Raw genomic sequence first — 18,088 nt, forward strand, 5'->3', positions numbered from 1 at the left:
TGTGCTTTGTAGGCAAAGAATAGATCTGTAGGAATTGTGTTCTATTCATTGATTGGCTAGCCACAAATCCTGCATGAATATGTGTTAAAGTGCTAAACCACTTCTTCAGAAAAGGTATATGGTACAGCCCTCCTGAGACTATACCAAATCAGAATGCAAGTGTCAGAAGCACCATATTTTTGAATACATCCCCATATCAAAAATGTGCTACACACAGAAAATGACCATATTAAGAAAAGGCAATGGCTCTGTATAAGAAGGAATTCGTGGATAATAGGTCTATCAGTGGCTATGATGGCTACATGGAACTTCTGTTTTTGGAAGCATTATGCCATTGAATACTGGTTTCTGAGTGGGTAAGGGCAGTGGAATGCCGTTGTCTTTAGTTTGTGGTTGTCCCAGAAGCATTTGATTTGCCATCACATCAATACAGGGAACAGGATGCTTGACTGGATTGTTCTTTGGTCTGATGCAAAAGTATTCTTTTTTACATTCCTACAGTTAGGTGCCTGATCTGCACCAGGATGAAATAAATGTATGTTTCTCTGTCTTATGGTTAGGAGTATTGATGATGGTCATTGGGCATTTGCTATGCTTGATACCAACATTTCTCTTTCTTTGTCATGTTCTTTTCTGCCAACTCTGAAAATTGATGGATCATTTGGCTGCACATAGCACTATTGGCTTGCCCAGCTGTATGTTCTGGTAACACATACTAATGTCTCTACACACAAAGGGCATTAGTGCTGCATTGAACTACCTGCACAATGATGAAGGCAAACCTACTTTTGAGAGGGGACTATGCCTTCCACATCTGTCTGTCTGATTTCCAATTATGTGTTGCAGGGGATTATAGGTATGTATAGCAGAACTTGTCACAAAATTGGAATTCTGTTGACAGCCCAATCCTATACAGGTTTACTCAGAAGATAATCTTATTCTGTTCAATAGGATTTAGTCCCAAGTAAATGTGCATAGGATTATAACCTGAGTCTTGCTAAGTGATCATCTATTGTTTGCTGTAGGTTGAACTTTTGATGACTGTCTCCAATTCTTTCTGACTTTTGTTCTCTTGTTTGCTGCCAGATGTAGACTGTCTCTGTTCCCAGTACATGCACACCCTCTTTGTGTATGTTATTTTTATAATGCCATAAGTTTCCTTCATAGTGAATTGATTTAAATCAAGGTGAAATGACTAATTTGTTTGTTTTTTAAAACAATTTTATTCTGCCTTCAGCATGAAGTTTCCGTGCACGCCAACAAAAATTAAAAATGAGCATTGGGCAGTAAATGAAACTCCAATAACAGCATTAAATAGCTGACCATTAAGGAGTAAAGTGTGTACTCTCTCTATTGAAAGAATGGGAGAATGTGATTGACTTCCCCTAGTGCCCAAAAGCTGAGAGATGCCATTTGAGTCTCCTTGAGGAGAGGATGGCAAATCTGGAGTGCTAGTAAAGTAAAAGGGGTCTATTTCTGGTAGTTGCGCACCTGGCATCTTAAGGGAAAAATGTTCAGAGTAGGACCTGTGATAATGATCAGACAGTCCTTAAGAAGTTTACTTCCAAGTCATTAAGGTAATGTTTTCCAAGCTTCTTTGACTGGAACTTTAAATGCAGTTTTTCTAAATGCAGTTTTTCTCTCATTCCAGCGATTCAGAATGCAGGAACCAAAGTTTAAAGTTTTGGAATAGTCTTCAGGAGCATCTACCAAAAAATCATCGGAACAGTACCAGGGCAGGCTAATTGTGGCAAGGCTATCCCCAGGAAAAAGCAAGCAAATTTGAATGAAGTTTCCTGGTTGTACATCACAGATTTCTTGAACAAAGTGGCATACTAATTGTAGTAGTAATTTGTTGAGCTTTTATGCTACCTAGGCATAAATAGGCTCAATTCAAATGTCAGTTCTCACACCTACAGATGTAGCATGTAGCCTACAAAGTCTTATTCTTAAAATTAGTGGCAGGTTGCTACTTGTCTGAAGCTTCTAATAACCAAAGAATAGCATGGTTACATTAAGAATATAAGAGCCCCACTGGATCAGGCCAAAAGCCCATCTAGTCCAGTTTCCAGTATCTCACAAAGGCCAGATGCCTCAGGGAGCACACAAGTCAACAAGAGACTTTCATCCTGGTGCACAATTGTGTCTTTAGACAATGCTGTGAAGTTGTTGGGCATCGGTGAGATTTCACATGCATCAAGATGTGTGTAAGGGCTTCTAGAGGTGCATTCCTGGAAAATATACTTGGGTACAGTGTCCACAAATTGTAAACTCCTGTAGAGAGCTAGTGTGTTTCCCACTTAGTCATAAGTTTGTTCGCTGGTTGGAGTCACTCTTTGCTTTAATGTGTTTATATTAAGGAAATAGAAATGAGACAGGATAAGTTCCAGGTGTCATTGAAAGAACAAAAGGCATATTGGAACAAAGCGTTTGTTTACCTCAAGCATTTTTATGCTGTTCTTCAGCCAACAAGGCTCCCAAAGTGACTTACTTAAAACCAATCAATGAAAAATCATTGAAACAATAAATGGGGTGGAGTGGGGTGTTATGACTCACTGGCTTCCTTTTCCTCATAAGCTGATGATTCTATGAGGGAGAGTTTGAAAAGCATACAGTGGTTGAAGATGATGGTGGTGGCTGACCTGCTGCATTCTTCTCCTTCCCATAGGAAGGTTCTGCAGGGGAAGTTTCTGTTATTTGCTGCTGTTTTCGTTTGATGTCTGCCTCACTGCTACTACTTCATCAAGGTTGAAGAAGACAATATCAAGATAATATCAAGAACATCAAGATAATATGTGTGAAGCATTTTGCGTTCTCAGAAAGCCCTATATAAATGTTAACATTTACATAATGTGATTTATTGTATTTACTTATTGTAAATTATTTACTTATCATAAAGTGCTGTACGTGTTGATAGTGCTATGTAAATTTAAAAATACATAGCTACAGCTCCGTGGCAAGACTGAAAATAGACTCAGAACAAACAAGAAGGCTGGGGTGTACTGTTAAAGGACGGGGTGCCTAGCAATCGGGAGGATGAAGTTTTTAAACTAATATATTGCTTTTAAAATAGGGTGTGAGCTTGCCAATGCACCCATTCATCCAGTGTATTGATTTCTTTTAATGAAAGCCAAAGTTGGGTACTATACTACTTTGGCTCATGTTTTCCCTTCCCCACCACTGCTGCTCCTTCTCTGGGTAAAAAATAAAACAGCACTGACAAGAACAGAAAAGCATAATTACAGTCAGTGGAGCACAGAAAAGGAGCCTCCGTGGTGGAAGTGGACTGCGAGTCGAAGAAAGGTGTTAGTATCTGTCTTGATGTCAGGATACCTCAGTGGTTACCAGTTGCCATGGTGACCGTTTTCAGCTGGCTCACCTTTCATATGGATAGACGATGAAAAATGAGCGGAAATATCTCAAACAAGGAAGCTACACAATCTACTCAGACACAATACATACACTTTGCTGATTGATAAAGTGTTCTTGAAATTTGTTGGAAAATAAAATCTGATTTGCGTGATAAGCAAAGAATAGTGGAATTAAACCATGTGATATGTTGCCTTTGCTGCACCAAACATTCAGCCAAACTTGCAACAATTTATACGGCTGTATGTTTGATACTTGCATTTATATCACCCTTCAATGAAATATTTCCAGGCAGTTAAGAAAAATAATTAAAACAGTAGAACCTTGACACAGTCATTAAATGACAGATATAAAACAGCCTAAAAAACAGCTTCATTAAGACATTCACTTGCTGAAAAACCTTGGAAAATAAAAAAAAAGTCTTTGTCTGATCCTGGGAAAGCATCTGAGATGGCACTAGCTAAGCTTCACAGGGTGAGAGAATCCCACAGTCAGGGAACCAAAAAAACCCTTTTGCAGCCATCATTCCAGCTCAGACACCAGGGGCGCCCAGGTGAGACCCTCACAGTTGACCTTCATTTCCAGGCAGATTGAAGGATGATTTTTGTACAAGGCACAGAATTGATGTGCATTAACTATTAATCCTGTGAGCTTGCTTTATTTTAGGAAGGGCATCATATTAGGAGACTTAGCAGATAAACGTTTTAGGTTGAGCTTTTTCTTTAAAACAGTAAATCACAAATAATCCAGTATATTTTGTTTCTTTGTTGATCATACGAGTGATTTTGCATTGTCTTTGTCACTCACTCTCAGAGATATCAGAGTATGCCAAAGAAATGGAAGACAGAAAACTAGTTTATGGGGAGGAAAAGCAGTGTATTCTATATGCAGTGCCTCACCTCTTCCAAGTTCAGCCCTAACTGAAGAGGGGTACACCACCAATGGGAGGGGAGGCAGACAAGCATAAGCAGCTTACTTAGCAAGAAGGGGATTTCTTCCTTTATCTGACCATAGCTGCTGCAACCAAGTAAAAATCATTTCTTTTTCTTGGTTACCTACTCCAACAGTTCACCATTAGTTTTGTAATCCAGCTAATTTACCGGCAGTGGGTAGAGTAGGATGGCATTTAGACATGGGATGAAACCAAGTTTCAGGAGCAAAGATGATTAAACAGCAAACTCGCATATAAACAGGTGTTCTAAACCATACTTTATTATTGATTTTTATTTCCCATCTTTCTTCCTGATAGGCACCCATGGTGGCTCACAACAACATAAAAATAATTATACAATGCATAAATATTTTGCCATAAACATAATGAGCAGTTGAAATCAAAATATTTTTTACTGTGTATTACATATGTTAATGAAAATAACAAGGGAGAAATCCAACTAAGCCTGTCTACATTCATTTCCTATTTCAGCCAAGTTCTAAATCAAAGTAATTTCTAAATCAGATTTTTTTTCGTTCAAATATTTTGTAAGTCTGCTTCTTTCCCTCTCTTCAGCAGCTTTTACAGCACTCTCTGTCCTGGCTAGAATTGAAAATTCTATCCATCCACCATCTGTTTTACAGAATTTCAATCCTACAAACACAAAATAGCAGAAACAACTCCATTCACAAAGGTCACTGATTTCTGATATATTATCTCCAATAATCCTAATTTCAAGAGGGAAGGGAGGCAGAGAACACATTGGCCCCTTCTCATCTTCAGGGTTGTGGGGGTAATGGTGATTTATATTTAGTGCTGACCACTTGTGAGACCAAGTGAAGTAACTTTTTCAAATGGTGGTCTGACGCTTCAGACTAATGGGAATGTCTTCCACCTGCCACTTCCCTTAGTCTTCTGTCTGCTTGGCTATTGCCCTATCTGCTTCTTGCTCATACTCCTTGGAGAATGAGTAATACAATTGCAGCACTGGTTCCCAACCTGTGGTCCACAGTTTGGTGGTCTGTGAAACCCTCAGAAGTGGTCTGTGAAGTCTAGGGTGGGGGAACATCATCTTCAGTCATTACCAGGATCTTACTTAACAACCACCAGAAAGGGTGGAGAACAGACAACCGAAAGCTGAAGTGTCAGCTGTGGCTGTGGGTGGTCCATTCTCTGCCCTCTCTGGTAGTCCATGGGGGAGCCTCGCTCAGGAGGTACTTCCTCACAGACCAGCCAGAGCCATAGCCAGCATCCACAGCTGCAGTCCAGACCTGTAAATATTAAATATTCTCTATTACAAATGTAATTGCATTTTTTGTGTGCAGGGGTGTGTGGGTGCTGCGTGTGGTCTACAACAGGGGTGTCCAAACATTTTGGCAGGAGGGCCACATCATCTCTCTGACACTGTGTTGGGGGCCAGGAAAAAAAAGAATTAATTTACATTTAAAATTTGAATAAATTTACATAAATGAATTTATTAGAGATGGAACTTATATGAATGAATGAAGGTCCTGCAGTAGCTCAAGGCCTATAAAAGGCCTTGCACCAAGCAAGGCTGACCTTTCCTTCACTACTACTGCCGCATCACAGATGTGAAAGAGCAAGTAGTGGAGGGAGCCCTCGTCCCACAGCTCATGCAAGCGGTCGAACAGTCACCCTCATGCTGAGAGCAGCTGTGGTGGGCCAGCATGGGCTCCAGCAAGTCATCTTCCACCAGAGCTACTGCTGAAGAGTGTGGCAACAGATCAACTGAGCTAGAGAACAGATTGTAATCATGGAAATCCTGTTCCTGGTGTTGGGAAATGGTCTTTAACACCTCCACTTCCTTGCTGCTCTGCCACTTCTGCAAAACAGGCTGAGTAGAAAAGATCCTAAGAATAGAAATGGTTCTGTTTTCACTCGTAGGAGGATCTTCCCCACCCAACCAAGTCAAAAGCATTGGTAGTCATGATGGAGGGTGGGGAATAACATGCAAGCACCAATGCAGATGCCGAAAGCAAGAAAAAAAAAAGAATAGAAATGGTTCTGTTTTCACTCGTAGGAGGATCTTCCCCACCCAATCATTGGTAGTCATGATGGAGGGTGGGGAATAACATGCAAGTACCAATGCAGATGCTGAAAGCAAGCAAAAAAAGAGGGTGGCAGAATTTGGGCGCTGCTTCAGCTTGTCACCCTATCTAAGAAGCTGGGTTTTTTGGATAATTATCCTCTTACATGGAACTTCTTGAAGAAGTAAAAGAGGTAAAACATCTAGAAATAAAGCAAACAAACTTTATCGGAAACTGCATCATGTCACAAAGTTATATGTAGATGGTGAATGTTAGTTGAGTGATAGCCATTATAAAAATTTGCTAAAGCCGTGTTCTATAAGCCTTGGTAGGGTAAAGGATAGGTGCTGCTGGCAAGAAAATCCTGCAACCCATATCCTGCTTTGGTTATGAACACTATCTTTAATTTGTTTTCAAATTTTTTTTTTATGTAGTGTGGCATAAGGAAAGGCCTTAAGGGAAGGATCAAGTGCTGAAATTAGCAACACTGACAGTAGACCAGATTTTTCCATCTTGTTCTGAATATGGTAGTTACAGCAAGAAAACAGCTATTGGGGAGGAATATTGTTGGAGGCTGGAGGATATTGTTGATTTTAGTACCTCATGTTTGAATTCCCTACTCAGAAAAATGTGCCTGGCCTCTTGACATTCAGGAAGATCCTTTTGGTCTTCTAAATGTCCTAGATCAGTGTTTCTCAAACTGTGGTACGGGACCCACTAGGTGGGTCGTGAGCCCATTTCATGTGGGTCCCCATTCATTTCAATATTTTATTTTTAATCTATTAGACTTGATGCTCCCATGGTATGTGACTGCATTTGGGGAAATGTCACAGATCTGTACTTTGAACAGGCTATTATGTATATGCTTTTAACAATGATAGTCAATGGGACTTACTCCTGGGTAAGTGTGGGTAGGATTGCAGCCTAGGATTGTAAAAATTTTCCTACCTGATGATGTCACTTCTGGTTCCGACAGATTTTCATTCTAAAAAGTGTGTACTGGTGCTAGAAGTTTGAGAACTACTGTCCTAGAGCTGTTAGAGAGGGCTGTTTTTTTCCTGATGTTACATTAGTTTTTATATGTTAAAATGTGTTTTATATTCATATTGTTTCTATTAGATGTTACTTGAGTCCTGCTAATGGTCTAAACACCTCCCTTCGATCCCAAACTTCCCATTACTTCACCATCCATCCACGAACCACCACCCCCCAATTGCCAGCTTACATGTTCCGGTGTAGATTGCCAGCTGTGGCAACTGGCTATTGCTTTGAGGTGACAGTTTGGAAATGGCCATTGGTGATGCACTTTGTGTATCGTTGGCGGCCAATTTATCATGGAGGGGCACTGTCTCAGTGCAGTAAATGCAGGAGTAGGTTTGTTCAGTCAGTCTGATAGTCATGATTCAGTTTTTCAAGATTGTATATGTCAGTGTCTTTGTATTTGATTCATGTTTTATTTTAAGACAATAATTGAAGTTTAAAAACTGATACATCTATTTTTACTACATGACTCATCCCTTTAAAAATTCATGACACTTGAAAATGGGACACGGGAAATGCAATGAATTTGATACTTGGTATAGTCAGGTTTTTTGGCACTACCTTGTCACATTTATCTCTTCATGTATTTTGGAAAATAGTGACTGGGATTCAGAGAATTTTTATAAAGCCTCTGTGCTGTCCAGAAGTGCCTCAAACTGCCTGTAGCTCAAACCTCTGCTTGACATTGTTCTGGTTCTGTTTTGGTCCTCTGCTAAAATATTAAAATATAATTTTTTTAAAAGCATCCTTTTTCCTCCCTGTAAATGCTTCCTTTCAAAAATGGTCTTTGCAGGCATGAGTGGTGAGAGAGCATATGAAAAATATGGTTGTTAATAAATTCCTGTGACTATTTCTGAAAATGAGCTGTTATTTTTTATAAAAGAGCCCTTTGCTGTAAGAACAAAGAACATTTCCTTCTTAACAAAGGAAAAAGTACAGCCTGGAAATCCTCAGTCGTTGTTGAAAACCTCTGACCGCTTCCTTCTTTCTGTCTTCCACAGTTCTGTATATCAACCCAGCTGATCAGAAGCATGTGCTTAAAAAGCAGAAGAGTTGCTGAAGTTCACTGTGGAAATCCTTTCCTTTTGCTACGGCGGCACACCGTTGTTCTTCAGGAGAAGTGATCTGTTGGACTGTTACCAATCTGGAAGCTTCCTTGCAAGGTGTCTGAGGCACTTCATTAAGCTTGACATGACTCCATTTTCACAAACACTCTGAATTCTAAAGACGTTTTTTCTACCTAATGAACTTTTGCTGCTGCTGCTGTTACCCAGCTATTTCCATACAAAGACAGTGAACATGGCACTCGCTGTATATGGGGGGGTTGTGAGTTTGTTTTTTGGGATGGTAGTGGCTCTTGGTCCAGTGCCCCGGATCACCTGGGAACACAAAGGTAAGAGCAAATAACTTCAGGTTAAGATTATTCTATGTATACTATGTATAAAATAAATAGTATTCAGCCCGATATGATTGATGTTCTCCCTAAATCGCTACACAGAATTCCTTTCTTATCCCTATATCCATGTCAAGCTCCTTACCTCAAAAGCTTCATTGGCTTTGTCCCCAATTCATCAGTATATTTCTGCTCATGACTTGTTCCATCACACTCAGCCACTTGACTCAAGCTCTCATTAATCAAAGTGTATGTATTGCCCTTCAATTCTACTGTTTGGGCTGATGGGGGAAGAATTGAAAAAGCAAGTTATTTGTTGAAAAACCTAAGCCTTTATAAAGTTTCTGAAACATGGTGTTTCACAAATCAAGGTTTTCCTAACTGGTTTCAACCATCCATATTTATAGGAGGGAATTTAAATATAGTGAGGAAACAAGACAGTGTTGCATTTGTATCTGTAGAACTTTACAAAATGCCACAGTTAAAAATGGGAGTAGATGTCCCACATATTGTTCAGAACATCCTAGTAAGAGTATAGGAGTTTAGCATAACAACATTTTTTGTAACTATTTCATTTATGCCTTTGCTTACTTCTCAGTGATTTATAAGGAGACCTTGAAAGATGATTCATTGTTAGTTATCAGCCTTTCTTTCCCTATTCCTTCTATGTTCACTTTGCAGTTATTGTTACCATTTAAAATATTGAGAACATAAAGAAATTTGGAGAGATTAATGGAGAATTTTAAAAGGCTGAGGAGGGTTCAAACATCCACAGGTTTGCTTTTCCACAGGCTATCTTGGCTTCTTGATCAAGTTAAAGAAAAAAGCTGGGATCATACAGGCCAACTAACATGGATCATTTCCATGTTTCTTTCTCCAATAAAAGCCATAAAAATGACACCATCATAGTTATTTGGGCCTAATAGTATCCAACTTTCCAGTGCTGGTGTAGCCATGCCGACAGGGCATGCGCTGCATCCTGCGGTGAGGAGGTGCAGTCATGGAGGCCTTGTTACCTCAAGGAATGCATTGTGGCTGCATTGATGCTTGAAAGTTTGAATGGATTGGACCCTTTAACTCATTCTGCTATGTGGCATCATGTTTTTTGTGTGCCTTCCCTTTCAGAAGGAGTTCCAACCCAAACCCCCCTGTGGCTTTTTAAATAGCCGTTGACTTCTAGGCGTAAAAACTTGCACATGATTAAACTCTTTTTTTCCCTTTAGATCCTTTCTAATTTATAGTTAGTTGGTTGACCTACTTTAAAGATATAAAAATAAATTGCCTTTATATTGTCAAAAGTTAGAAATGTTGAAATTTCAGTAATTTTAATTAAATTTTTTATTTTTTTATTTTAATCAATTTAATTAAACATTCCCTACTTTTTAAACATTACAGAAGTACATCTAGTACATTTTCAAGAGCCCGAAATATTTAACTACTCAACCTTGTTACTAAGCGAAGATGAAGATGTTTTATATGTAGGCGCTAGAGAAGTTATCTTTGCGCTAAATTCATCCAACATTGCTCAAAAAAATCAAGAGGTAGGTATGAAATTTAATATCTGAGTGCATCTGACAATAAAAATCTTATCCTAAGTATGTTTACTCATTGAATTCAATGGGATTTGTAGTTGTACCTTGTAGTTGTACTGAGGAGGACAGATGTGTGTGGCTTTAGACAGTGTCTGAAAAGGAAGTGCAACACTGGCAATATTCCATTAGCTTAGTATACAGTCCACTTATACTTCCAGGCTTAATGGAGATTGCTGCTTTTACTGGACAAAACCTGTCAGCTGTTTTCCAGATGCATAGGCTTTAAACTGAGAGCAGCTTTTTATATTACTGCTTTCCTGTTGCCTACCTATATTGTCTTGAGAAATGGCTCTGAGAATGGAAGGAGGGCTGTATGAGTTATGGCATAAGTCAAATTTGTGCAATATAGGAAACATAGTGAATAAAGTGAAGTGCTTTACTGTAGCGGATGCTGATCATGCTCCCATTCCTGTACTGCAGGTGTGTTCTTCAATGTCCTTTTTCAAGAGGGCAGATGTTTAGAGGTCTATTACTTGCAGATTTAGCTTGCATTTGCCTCAGGGTGGCTTTTGAGCTTGCCTGCATGCATTGCTCTGAGCATTAGAAGTGTTAAAGGCTTTTCTGATTTGTTCTTGTTCTGGATTCTGTTTTTGCCCAGGTGTTTTGGAAGGTCACAGAAGACAAGAAAACGAAATGTGCAGAAAAGGGCAAATCCAAACAGGTGAGCAGATCTGTCTTTTTGTCTCTTATCAATTTTACTTTCATGAAAAGCGCTTCTCATAATATTGTGGAAGCAGTTAATTTGCTTTGACCTCTTCATTCAGAACTGCAGCCGAATTAATTTTGCTCTTCTACTAGTTTTTCCTTGAACAAAGCAGTTACCCACACAAGCTGCTGTCTGTTCTGCAAGCTTGCTTGACTTTCTGTTGAAATGTGTTTGAAGATGTGGATGATGGGAAGCAGGAGCTCATTGAAAGATGAACTTATTACCTTTTTCCAAGGCTGTCGGTTGCATTAGAGAAGGGCTCTCCAGACTCCGGCCCACGGGCTGGATCCGGCACCCTGCCTTCCTCCCCCCCGCGTAAACAGTGCTTACAGTTCCACAGGGCAAATTTCCTTCTCCTACACCAATCTCCTCTGAAATGTGCTCCAGCCCGCTGCTTCCAGGTTCTGTCACCCCAGCAGCTACTGAGCCCAGATTTCTGAGCAGACATGGATGGCTGGGGTGCAGTTTGGGGGAGACTGGCAGCAGGAAAGGAAGGCTCCCCAGTGGAACAGTAAGTGCTGGTTGCTCCAGGGACACCTTTCCTGCCACACAACGGTCTCCAGAGAAAATTAAGCATAATCTAAATAAAGGCCTTTTCTAATAATTGCACTAAATTGAATTATACTGTTCTTCTCTGGGAGTTTATCTTCAGTTTTTGAGTCACATGTCAAATAGGGCATTTACTGTTTGTCAGGTGATTTTCTGGTGGTACCTAGCAAGCTCTGATTTTTTTGTTACTATTATTAAGAATATTTATATACCTCTTTTCAGCAAAAAAAGGAAGTTTGCAAAGAGGTTTGCAGAGAAAATCAAATAACCAAATGACTGCCTGTCCCAAAACAACTGTCAATCTGAAAACAGCTCAGAAAAAACACCAGCAAACAACCACTAGAAAAAATACTGATTGGGTGTGAATTACGCCACCTCCTGCGCTCAATATAAAAGTGCTTCTTTGCTCAGTAAGCAGGGGTAATTTATTTTCTTTATTTTATTGTATGGCAGTCCAATCCTGAGCTGCTTGGAGCTCCCGGACCCGGCGGCTCCATGGAGGGCTCCCGCCGGATCCTGTGCCTCCCGTGCTACCGCGGGAGGCTCCTCTGGAGAAGGGAACATTCGTCCCCTTCCCCCGAATAAGGTAAGTAGCCCCGCAATGGGGCTACTCACTTTAGCGGCAACCAAAAGGTCAGCACTAAAGTAAAGATGCTCGTGTAGAGCGAGCAGTCCTGCACGAGTGCCTTGGATCCTGCGGAGCTCGGCTCTGCGGATCCGCCTCTTTCCCTCCCCCCGACACGCCTCTGGTCATGCCCCCCCTTCCTGGAACGCTTCCCCCACGCCCCCACCTCCCATTCTGCAGCCCAGCGGTCCAGGAGACTGCAGAGCTGTGGAACTCTGGCTCCCGCTGGGCACTAGCCCACTACTGGCTGGTGCTGGACTAGCTCCGGCGGGAGCCCGGAGGTGAGCCCCGCAAACATACCTTACGGCATGTTTGCGACTGACATCCGCGGCACAGTGCCACAGACCTCAGGATTGGGCTCTAAAATTGCTGTCCTTTCTCAATCCCAAAGGTTGTGAGCCATTCAAGGTGGTTCACAACAAGTTTTAAAACAGGGAAACTCATAATAAGTGCAATAAAAATTTCCTGTTATGATAGTTTCATTTATACACCAATCATATTTCACAGTGCAGAGCGTAATCCCAAGAGTGAAGATTTCAGGAAATTGTGAACGCTAACAGTCCCTAAACTAGATGAAAAGCGTATATTCAGATTTAAAATGCCCAAGTGTTTTCTGAGCTGTGAAAATGTTGCCAGAGGCTCTCCACTTTGTTAGTCCTCATTGCTAGCCTTTGATAACCTTTCACTAACTGGTCTTCTCAAAGACTGCGGGAAAACCTATTGATAAGGCTAATTTACCCCTACTAATTGGGTAAGAGGCACTTTTTCAAGTGGGTGCTCCTTTTTTTAGCAGGGGGAGAGTAACTGGCCCACCTCACCCCAGCAGTGTCTGTTCTAGTGGCTGTCTGCTGGTATTCATTTGCATCATTTTAGATTATGAGCCCTTTTGGGACAGGGAGCCATTTAGTTATTTGATTTTTCTCTGTAAACCGCTTTGTGAACTTTTAGTTGAAAAGCGGTATATAAATACTGTTAATAATGTTAATAATAATAAGGCAGCTCTTTAAACAGTGAGCTTTATGAGCCTCTCTGCCCACTTTTGGGTTACAGTATGTAAATCGGAGAAATCACTGAATCTGAGATCTTTCTTGCATACCAGCAAGGTGTATCAACTAAAATAGTGAAGCAGCAAGGGCCCTTATGTAAACGACGATAGTTTTAATAATTTTGCATCTTCAAGTAATAAGGTGGGCATCATGGAGCAATTTCATAGATGGTGATCCAGTCTTTAATATTATCACTGCTACAACTCTTTAAATTCGGTTTTTGCATTTGTTAGTGGATGAATGGATAAGTCATGTTAGACTCCTAATCCTAAATTCATTAAATGGAAGTAAGCGCCATTGGTGCCCTTGGAGCTTATCTCCCTGTAAGTATGCATGGGTACTTGGTTTTGAAGCCAATAAAATTTATGTTCCTTAATCAAATATTAGAGTTGTAGGTTTAAAAAACTGTTTTTCCTTCCCCGCTCTTCTGCTTTACAGACAGAGTGCCTTAACTATGTTCGTGTTTTACAACATCTGAATGATACTGTCCTGTATGTTTGTGGAACTAATGCATTTCAACCAGTCTGTGATCATCTGGTAAGTGTGAAAATGCATTTTCTTCAAAGGCAGCTATAAAAGCATTAGGAATGGTCTGGCTGAACGGTGCAAGGAAAGAGAGCAAAGCACATGCGATGTTGTGCATATATTTCTATCCTTTGAGGCAGGAGTCTCCAGGGGTTTAGTTGTCATTTCCAAGTGAATTGTATCTGATGAAGATGTTCTTTTCATCTCCTTTTGTTGTTGATGTTCTCCTAATGGACACAGTACATAAGACTGGAATTGTGTCAACCTCCTGTGTGTGCTTGATGCCCCTTTATGTCTCTTCCTACTTCTGTTTCCCCTCTTTGCCTTGTGTTGTCTGAATCAGCTCCTGGCTATACCATACCTTCATACTACTGACTGCTTCAGGGCGAGGTCTTCCTTGTGCTTAAAAATTACCACCTGTCTGCCTCCCATGTCTCTGACTGTTATCATCATTCTCCTTTCCTCAGATATTACTTTGTTCCCAAGGACAGGATTCTTGATGTTAGACTGTGACCTTTCTTGTCTCCCTTATCTGTAAGTCTGTCATCATTCCCAGAATGCTGCCAGAATTTGCCCTCTCTTTGTCATGCCCTTGCCACTGTTGCATCCCTTATTTTCTATATTATTGACTTCCAGTTTACATTGTTGTGAATGGCATGTCTATCATGCAAAGGGCTATGGATAGTATAATTACTCCTCCCTAGCAATGGGAGTTAGGCTGCTATCCTGTCCCAGCTGCCAAAGTACATTTGCTTGTTGTCGACTTCATGGTTTAGGAGGTTTTCTTGGCTTTCAAAATTTTCCATAGTTATCACCACATAACTTACTGTCATGACACAGCCTACTTTATTTCTCTTTCACACCCCACTACTCCATTCTTTCCCTAGCACCTGGCTTTTCTTCCTAAATCCCCTTGCTGGCATCACTTTCACTTTGGCTGTCCAATCTGTCTTGTCGTTCTCCTTCTCCAACCTTCTCTTTCCTCCATTTAGGCCTCTTAGTATGGATTCCCATGCTAAACTCTCATACTGAAGTTTTTTCCTAGGAATCATACTCCTTGCCAGCCTGTGGCTGCTTTTTAGTGGCATGGCATCACTCTGTGTTTCTGGAAACACACTTGCTTATATGCACACTGGGGGGAATAACGCCGCTAAGTTAAGGGGAAAGATTTGTGTTCTAGCCATCCACAAATCTGTCCCAAGTCACTGAATTTTTTCTGGAATTTCTAGTCATGTTCTCTATCGTTTATATATGTGTATTTGCTCATTAGTATAGCTCATTAGTATGTAGTGTATGTCATAGTGAAAAGATTTAATATAAACATATTTTGTACAATCCAGCCAAAGTTAAACTCTTCCCTCTATTTCATTCATTTCTGGATGAGCATTAAATATGTGCTTAATTTCTCCTCATTTAAATTATCAATGAGAGGGACCACTGTTTAGCTGCACATTCTGCACAGGCAGAAGGTCTTAGGTTTATTCCCTGGCAACACTGAATAGGGCAAAAAATCCTGAATCCTTGGTTTCAGAAATACTGGGCTAGATGGGCCAATCAGAAGGCAACTTCCTATGTTCCTATCATAGACTTGGAAGTCTGTCTGAATTGCAGCTGTTTTTATCCGCATATTCAGTAGGTACACTTGAGGACGCAGGATGTCCCAACCATTTCCAGCTCATTTTTGATGTGTTGAAGCCAATTGCAGGTTGAATGCTTAAACTGCTTCCACCTATCTTACATTTTACCCTGCTGTTGTTCAAGTATTTTTTTTTCTGAAAACGTACAAGAATGCAGTAGATTGAAATCTGGAAACTTGTTGAAACAGCTATAGTCATTTCAACAGGTTAAATACATGGGTTTATATAGTACAGTGTTGGACCATCAAAAAAGCAGTGGCTTTCTTGGGTTTCAGACAAGACTTTTTTCCCTGCTATACCTGGTTCAGACCTGAGATGCAAAGTACTGTGCTATGGCACCACCTCCAAAAAGTTGATTTTGCCATGTCAGCTGATAATGTCTCTTTGAGTTGTCCTTGTGGATCCATAATTGCACTGAAATGGGTGAGATACAGATATTCACAGCAGTCTACTGGATTATGGCTGTTACATTTCAGATGAAGGGTAAACTGTACGATTTAATTGTTCTGTAGAATCTGAAATCATTTGAACTTGGGGGCAGAAATGATGATGGAAAAGGAAGATGTCCATTTGATCCTGCGCAAAGCTATACATCAGTTATGGTTGGTAAGTACACACTTCAGTTGATCTTTCTACATCTTTTCATAAGCAGGGATGAACACATGGAGGTACATGGTACATGTTGTACAGTAATACCTGAGTTTATTTTCAAAATGCTTTTTAGGGGACAGCATGCACAGTTGCACATAGATGTCTGAAGCTCTGTTGTGAATTTCCCTGAGTTTAAACAGCAGTTTGGTGCCTGGGTATGATAGTTTTGTAAACAGAGAAAGTTTTTGTGTAAGGTCTGTTATCCCAGGCATTTTAAAGAGGTTGCCCCCAGCGCACCCATTCAGATGTGTCATTGTGTATACATGCCTTTTTAGATGTTCCTTTAAAATTACTTCTTATAAAAGGAGCCTTTATAATCCTTTAAAATTACTTCTTATATAATCAGCCTTTAGATATAGGCTGATGGGGTCTGAGCTGTCTGTGACAGATCAGGAGAGAGATCTTGGGGTGGTGGTGGACAGGTCGATGAAAGTGTCGACCCAATGTGCGGCGGCAGTGAAGAAGGCCAATTCTATGCTTGGGATCATTAGGAAGGGTATTGAGAACAAAACGGCTAGTATTATAATGCCGTTGTACAAATCGATGGTAAGGCCACACCTGGAGTATTGTGTCCAGTTCTGGTCGCCGCATCTCAAAAAAGACATAGTGGAAATGGAAAAGGTGCAAAAGAGAGCGACTAAGATGATTACGGGGCTGGGGCACCTTCCTTATGAGGAAAGGCTACGGCGTTTGGGCCTCTTCAGCCTAGAAAAGAGACGCTTGAGGGGGGACATGATTGAGACATACAAAATTATGCAGGGAATGGACAGAGTGGATAGGGAGATGCTCTTTACACTCTCACATAATACCAGAACCAGGGGACATCCACTAAAATTGAGTGTTGGGCGGGTTAGGACAGACAAAAGAAAATATTTCTTTACTCAGCGTGTGGTCAGTCTGTGGAACTCCTTGCCACAGGATGTGGTGCTGGCGTCTAGCCTAGACGCCTTTAAAAGGGGATTGGACAAGTTTCTGGAGGAAAAATCCATTATGGGGTACAAGCCATGATGTGTATGCGCAACCTCCTGATTTTAGAAATGGGTTAAGTCAGAATGCCAGATGTAGGGGAGGGCACCAGGATGAGGTCTCTTGTTATCTGGTGTGCTCCCTGGGGCATTTGGTGGGCCGCTGTGAGATACAGGAAGTTGGACTAGATGGGCCCATGGCCTGATCCAGTGGGGCTGTTCTTATGTTCTTATGAGGGATTCAACACCAGGTTTTGTTACTAACTCCTTAACACTAACATCATTGACATTAAAATATTTTAGTATTATTGAAAGTATCAATTACAAACATTCTTAATTATCAAGCACCATATTCCCACAGTTCATTCCTACAAAGCTGCTCTTTTTTAAACTGCTTTTGCTGTTTACTGTTTTACTTTCCATTAGTGTTTCCTTCTAAGTAATAAATCACAATCATTTCTTGATTATACCGGTTGTGAACTTATCTTTTCCTTTTTTCATACCATATCTGTTTTTTTCCATTAATTTTTTTTCGCAACATCTTCACTAGCTGTTCATAGTAGGAAGCATGACCATAGTACAAAATATGGAAATTAGCTATTGAAAAAAATAACTTTTGAGTTAAATGTTACTACTAGTGCTTTAGTTTACTGTACAGAACAGTGTTGACAACCCATATCCAGAGAACATACTATCTGAAATGCATGGGCAAGACAGAGGTTAGAGGGCAAGTATGTCTGAGTGGAGCATCTGGGAAGGAAGTTGCACAGTGGTATAGAAGTAGAATGGCTATACTCAGTGAGTCTTAGAGAGGGAGGACTTGCACTGTTCATGGTATGAGAAGGAACCATGCCACTTCAGCTCTCATGTCTTAAGTATAGTGTGGAAATGTGCCTGAGTGGCTGGAAGATGTAAGGGATATGAGGGATGATTTCATTAAGGGCTTTTAAAAACTCACTGTGCTGCTAAGTTGCTATTTATTTTTAATTTTTTCTATTTTATGTTCATCT

The 18,088-nt window shown here is 40.5% G+C and overlaps 1 protein-coding gene across 3 annotated transcripts in view; it reads left to right on the forward strand.

Moving 5' to 3' along the window:
- The window catches only part of SEMA4D (semaphorin 4D), a 146,005-nt gene that overhangs the window by 87,919 nt on the left and 39,998 nt on the right, over positions 1-18,088 (forward strand). For all 3 annotated transcript variants that reach the window (XM_066618439.1, XM_066618437.1, XM_066618438.1), the window contains exons 4-8: positions 8,391-8,782; positions 10,178-10,323; positions 10,973-11,035; positions 13,739-13,837; positions 15,975-16,068. In XM_066618439.1, the coding sequence (XP_066474536.1) occupies positions 8,689-8,782; positions 10,178-10,323; positions 10,973-11,035; positions 13,739-13,837; positions 15,975-16,068 (496 nt within the window). In that variant the 5' untranslated portion in view covers positions 8,391-8,688. The remainder of the gene's footprint in view (positions 1-8,390; positions 8,783-10,177; positions 10,324-10,972; positions 11,036-13,738; positions 13,838-15,974; positions 16,069-18,088) is intronic.

Source organism: Tiliqua scincoides, chromosome 2, assembly GCF_035046505.1.
Source record: "Tiliqua scincoides isolate rTilSci1 chromosome 2, rTilSci1.hap2, whole genome shotgun sequence".
Taxonomy (NCBI): domain Eukaryota; kingdom Metazoa; phylum Chordata; class Lepidosauria; order Squamata; family Scincidae; genus Tiliqua; species Tiliqua scincoides.